This window comes from Microtus ochrogaster, chromosome 7, assembly GCF_000317375.1.
Source record: "Microtus ochrogaster isolate Prairie Vole_2 chromosome 7, MicOch1.0, whole genome shotgun sequence".
Lineage (NCBI taxonomy): Eukaryota > Metazoa > Chordata > Mammalia > Rodentia > Cricetidae > Microtus > Microtus ochrogaster.
This window is the reverse complement of record NC_022014.1, coordinates 62,403,735-62,409,831: the sequence shown is the minus strand read 5'-3', so window position 1 is coordinate 62,409,831 and position 6,097 is coordinate 62,403,735. Positions and strand designations below refer to the sequence as shown.

The window sequence follows — 6,097 nt, the reverse complement described above, 5'->3', positions numbered from 1 at the left end:
TTGTAGACCAGGCTGGTCTCGAACTCACAGAGATCCGCCTGCCTCTGCCTCCCAAGTGCAGGGATTAAAGGCGTGCGCCACCACCGCCCGGCTCTGAATGAATAGTTTTTGAGAAAGTGTCTCACTTTGTAGTCTGGGTGGTCTCAAACTCATAATCTTGCTTCCTCAGTTTCTGGAATAACAGGTTTACTCCTGTTTTTGCACAGCTCAAGGAGTTGTGCTGAAGCCTCTTGTTAAAGTGTAATGGGTACCTTGAAAATTATGTACTGCTAAAGGGCTGTGGGCATTTCAACATCTCCAACATGGTGTTGTTTAGCTTCCTGGGAATCAAAGATACACTTGGATTCAGTTGTGGACAGTTGGGTGAAAATCTTTTTTCTTATTTTGCCAGGAAAAAGTTGCAGTTTTTCGCAGACACAGTTAAATATACAGTATCTATTTTATGAATTGTTTTCTTTATGGTAATTTTATATAGTGCTTCCATTCCTTCAAGTCTCTGAGAAGCAGCCTGGTTGGGAGTACTGTGGAGAAGCAGTAGCTGAAGCCTAGTGACATTTTCCCTGTCTTAAAAGACCAAGAAAGGATGTTTCCTTTTGTGGTCTCAACCTTCCTTTCAGTGAAGCAGAAAGTTGTTTGAGTTTGCTGCTAACCCAGCAGTCCTCTCCCAGTCCAGCTATGCTTGGTGCAGCAGCACTGGATAATCTAACTGTTTTGAAAAAGAAAGCAGCTTGCGGTTTACTATGTTAAAGTTTTGTATCCCCTCAGGGTGACAGCGCCCGCCTTAATCAGCGCTTCAGTATCACGGCGCAGCTTTTGGTGCTCTATTACATCCTTTCTTACGAGGAAGCGCTCCTGGCAAACACAAAGACTTTGGGTAAGTCCAGCAGAGCTGAGTGGTTCCAGTAGTTTGCTCACAGCCAGTCTGATAGCCCAGGGAAATCTAATGAGTAGGTAGTAAAGAGATGCTAGGAAGTTCTTTTAGCCTAGATTTCAGACCATTGGTATCATATTGTGGGACTAAGATGCTGCATTATTTTTTATTTTAATGAATCTTATTTCAGAGAGGAAGGTCAGGTTAGAGACTTTGGACCATGGCATAAGGGGTAGAAATGTCATTTGAAATGAAAGAACCTGTAGGACCTAGGTTAGGTTTGCGGGGATCAGGAGCTCAGCTTTAGATACCTAGAGATGTCTGTTCTTCTTTGAAGTGAGGACAGTGAGTAGGTAGCTGTGTCCTAGTAGATACAGGACTGAATGTCTTTTGCATCTATATGGTATTTAAAATTATGATATTATGATAGGTTCTCAGCAGTGGAGTGTAGAGGAAATCCAGGACAATATGGTGTCCTAGATGCCGAAAGAAGGAGGCTAGGAGTTAGTGATGAGTGCTGTCTGAGCACTGTCAGGTGAGCTTGAATGAGGGAGGAGGATGAGGACTGGGGTTCAGCTGATGTCTGCACATAGCGTGGTAGAGATCGCTTTGCCTGTAGAATGGTAGGATGAGGACCTAATTATAAGGCCAGGCATGGTGGTGCACGCCTTTAATCCCAGCACTCGGGGTAGAGGAAGGCAGATCTCTGTTGAGTGTGAGACTGGCCTGGACTACAGAGTGAGTTCAGGAACAGCCAGGGCTACACAGAGAAACTTAGTCTTGAAAAACAAAAACAAAACAAGAAAATAAATAAATAAAAGAGGAGATAAAGGGAAAGAAAACCTAATTGTAATGAATTCAGAAGAGGGCTAGAGGACCCAGTATTATAGACCATGAGTAGAGAATGCACTTTGGGGAATTGTTAAGGGAAAAGAGAGAAGCAATATGGTGACTGTGATGGGAAATAAGGTCAGGAAAGGTTTATAAAAATTTTTTATTTTGTGTGTGTGTGTTAGTCCACCACATGTGTGGGTACCCATGATCTCTGGAGTTAAGAGTACAGGCAGTTTATGAGTAACCTGATGTGGGTGCCTGTGCTTTCAGCCACTGAACTGTCTGTCTAGCCCTAACTTTCTGAGATGACAAGGGTACGTGTCACTACTTGTTGAGAGTGATGTCGTGCCGAGAGGGGCTGTTGGAGCCAGTCGGTCTCTGGAGTGTGTCCTCCGATGATGGGAAGAGGTGGGTGAGAAGATGCTGTCCCTCACAAAGCTTTCCCCGGTTAGGGGCTTTTCTCTGGTCTAGTTTCTTATCTTCCAGGGGTGTGAAGAACTTCAGAACATGTCACAGTGTTAAGAGAGTTTTTGTCTGGAGGCAAGAGATTATTTGCCTCAAATATATTCCTACCTATGAATTGTGTTGTAGTTTCAGCACTTTGCTAATTGTCCTTTGGTTTAATCCTTATAATAAACATTAGCAACCACCCCGTGGGTACAGAAGTTCAGAGGTAGAATCTAGGTGGAATCCCATATTGGAGTGTTATAGCTGTTAAAACACACATTCATGTATTTATTGTTTGTTCAAAAATACTTACACATGAGTATATTAATGTACATAGATATGTATATGAATTCTAGTTAAATGTTCATTTAAAAATCTTTTAGACAGAAGATAGAAATTGAACACATTTATAGGATACCATCTAAAAGAAGATATGTAGTAAGAGAGGGTCATTTCCTTTGTACTTATTACTTAGTTACAATGTGAATATTCCTTGCATATTTCAAGTGTTTGTTTTTAAAACACTGTGCATAGTACTTTATAAATTGGGCATGGTACTGTATAGTTGTATCAAAATTATCTCAAAACAGACTGCTTTACCTAGTAAGAAAAACATCAGATATATAATTTTTTGTTTGTTTGTTTAAGATACGGTTTCTCTGTGTAACAGCCCTAGCTGTCCTAGAACTCACTGTTTAGACCAGGCTGGCCTTGAACTCACAGAGATCCACCTGCCTCTGCCTCTTGAGTGCTGGGATTAAAGGCATGCACCACCACTGCCGCCTGTCTCAAATATATTATTTAGCTTTTTGTTTTTGAGACAGAGTCTCTTAGAGACCTGGCTGGGCTTGAACTCTGTGTAACCGAGTTTTGCCTGAACTCCTGACCCTCTTGCCTGCACTTCCCGAGTGAGTCTTGAATTACAAGTGTGAACCACCGTGCCTGGCTGCAGTCTCACTCCTCGGTAGCTACAAGATTGGCTTGTTTAACTCACCCTCCAGCTTCATGCCATCCGAAGAGGAATTCTTGCCTTTTTCTACTCTGTCCTTCCACTGTATATAGAATTTCCTCGTGGTCACCAGCAAAACAAGACTCACTGTTCATTGTCTGGTACATAGGAACCACCGTGTCCAGCTAGGAAATTGGAGGTTTTACAGCTGTCAACCCTAGAGTTAAACCAAGCATTCACAAAAGAAATGTGCTAATGGTTACATGTCTGTAGAGCAATAGTATCTTCAACTTATTTGATTATTTATGTAATGTTGCTGGGTGTGGTGTGCATGTCTGTAGCACTAGCACTCAGAGGGTGAGCAGTACTTGTATCTATGTTTGATCACTTTTTTATCTTAAAGAACAGCAATAACCACCGAAAAACAACAGAACTGCTGGGCTTCTTGGCAACAGATACCTCTAATCCCAGGAGGCAGAGACAGGTAGATCTCTGAATTCAAGGCTAGCCTGGTTTACATAGCAAGTCCAGACCAACCAAGGATATGTATTGAGACCAGATAAAATTTATAAATAGTAAAATTTTACAAATTTTAAAATTTTAATTTAATGAGAAAAAACCCAAAACTATATTTTTATTGTTTAGAGGTAAAACCACTATTAGAATTTTGCTAGAAAATCTTTTCTTTTTGTATATATGATGCCTTTGTAATGTTAAAATTTTAATATATTTATTACTGATTTCATTTATGTTCTGTGTGTTTGCTTGCATGAGTTTACGTAGAGCATATGTATATTTGTGCATGTTTGCAAGTGTCTAGAAGTGAGCAGTTGATGTCAAGAGCCTTGCTCTATGGGGCTGGAGAGATGGCTCAGAGGTTAAGAGCATTGCCTGCTCTTCCAAAGGTTCTGAGTTCAATTCCCAGCAACCACATGGTGGCTCACAACCATCTATAATGGGATCTGGTGCCCTCTTCTGGCCTGCAGCATACACACAGACAGAATATTGTATACATAATAAATAAATAAATATTTAAAAAAAAAAAAGAGCCTTGCTCTATCTTCTGGGTCCTCCTGTCTGTGCCTCTTGGCTTTGCAATATAGGCTTCTCCACCAAGCCTGATTCTATTGGAGTTCTGAGTAGCATCTAAGTTCAGGTACACATACCTTCACAGGGAGCTTTTTATCCACTAATTTATCTTCCTCTTTTTTTTTTAAATTACTGTGCGGGTATGTGTTATGTGTGTATTGGCATACACATATCATAGTATGGGGGAAGTGTCGGAGAAAAGCTTTGTGGATTTGATTTTCCTCTTTTACCTTTATTTAGGTTTTCAAATTGACCTTAGGTTGTCAGGCTTGTGTGGCAGCCACTTTACCTGCTGAGCCATCTTTTGTCTTTTGTGACCGGATCTCATCTGTTTCAGCTGGTCTCAAACTCACTGCGCTGCAGTAGATGGCCTTGAACTTCTGGTTCTCTTGCCTCTACCTTGCTGTGAGCACACGCCTTTGCTGTGAGCACACGCCTTTGCTGCTGTGCCACAGTCATGACTCGACCCAGGGCATTGTGCATGCTAAGCAAGTATTCTCTCAACCAAGCTTTGCGTACATCACAAGCTTGAATGGTTTGAATATGGTTGGAGGTCAGAGGACAACTTTTCAAGAGTTGTTTCTCTCCTTCCATATTGTGTTCGAGGCCATGTCTTGAACTTCTGACTGGTTGCCCTGTTTTCTACTTGTATCTCCTGCTAGAGTGCTGGGACTCAGACATGAGTCCCTGCTGGTTTCTAACATGGGTTCTGGGGATTGCAGTCAAGCCCTTGAGCACACTGAGCCGTCTCACCAGGCAACCACAGAGCCTTCTAAAGCCTAGCAGTTATCCCAACAAGTCCGTAGTTCTCAAGAAACTTCGACACTGATATTTCACGTTAAGTTGATCTTGAAGACTTAAGTAAAAAATTTTCATCTTTTAAAAAAATAGTGTAAAAATATTTATTGTTTTATTTTATGTGTTTGAGTGTTTTGCCTGCATGTATGTGTGTACTGCATACATGTCTGGTGCCTGAGGAGGTCAGAAAAGGACATCAGCTCCCCTGGAACTGGAGTGAGAACTACCATGTGGTTGCCAGGAACCAAACCCAGGTCCTCGGGAAGAGCAAGTGTTCTTAATCACTGAGTTATCTCCCACCTCAAATCTTTTTTAACTATAAAGTTTTTTAGGAGGTTTTGAGTTTGAGGCCAAGGACTTGTACATGCTAAACCACAAGAGAGGTTGAAACAAGAAAACCAAAGCATATTTTAGACCATTCTGGACCACAGAGAGACTCTGTTTCAAAGGGCAAAAAGGTGGAGGTGGAGGAGCAAGATACCTCAGAGATAGACACCACATGCCCCACAGAAGCCTAGAGGTGAAGACCTTTAGTGCTAGCCTTAGATCTTGATAAACAAATTAACATTTGAGTCCTTGTTGTGAGGCAGGCAGTTGACATCCTTGTACTCATGTACCCTTCTCAGTGGTGCTGAGATAGGCTGCTGAGTCTGTGGGAGGCACTGGGAAGCTGAGTGTTGGAATCAGGATACTGGAACCTATAACCGTTATTTGAGCTGTTTTCTGATAAATTCTTACTTAGTTTGTAAAAGATTTTTAGCAAACTAGGGTGAAAATTTACTAACTTATGTGGGTAATTGTATTAAGAGTTACTTGGTCTAAACAGACAATTATTTCATTTCTTTATTTATCTTTCATTGGTGTGTATTCATCTGTGCCGTGACATAGTATATATAGGGACTCAATAGGACAACGTAAGAGTTAGTTTTCTTTTTCCCTCATGTGGGTACTAGGAGTGGGTTTATATCTTCAGGGTTGATGGCGAGTGTCCTTACCAATAGAGTCATTTTGCAGCCCCGAATAACACTGATCCACATATTATTCTTTTTTTAAAAAAAAAAAGGATTTACAGCCAGGCGGTGGTGGCGCACGCCTTTAATCCCAGCACT

General features: G+C 41.4%; 1 protein-coding gene across 1 annotated transcript in view; it reads left to right on the top strand.

Annotated features, from left to right (window-relative positions):
* Ints2 (integrator complex subunit 2) overlaps positions 1-6,097 on the top strand; it is a 55,662-nt gene that overhangs the window by 22,492 nt on the left and 27,073 nt on the right. The window contains exon 15 of the mRNA XM_005350458.2: positions 766-874. Within this exon, the coding sequence (XP_005350515.1) occupies positions 766-874 (109 nt within the window). The remainder of the gene's footprint in view (positions 1-765; positions 875-6,097) is intronic.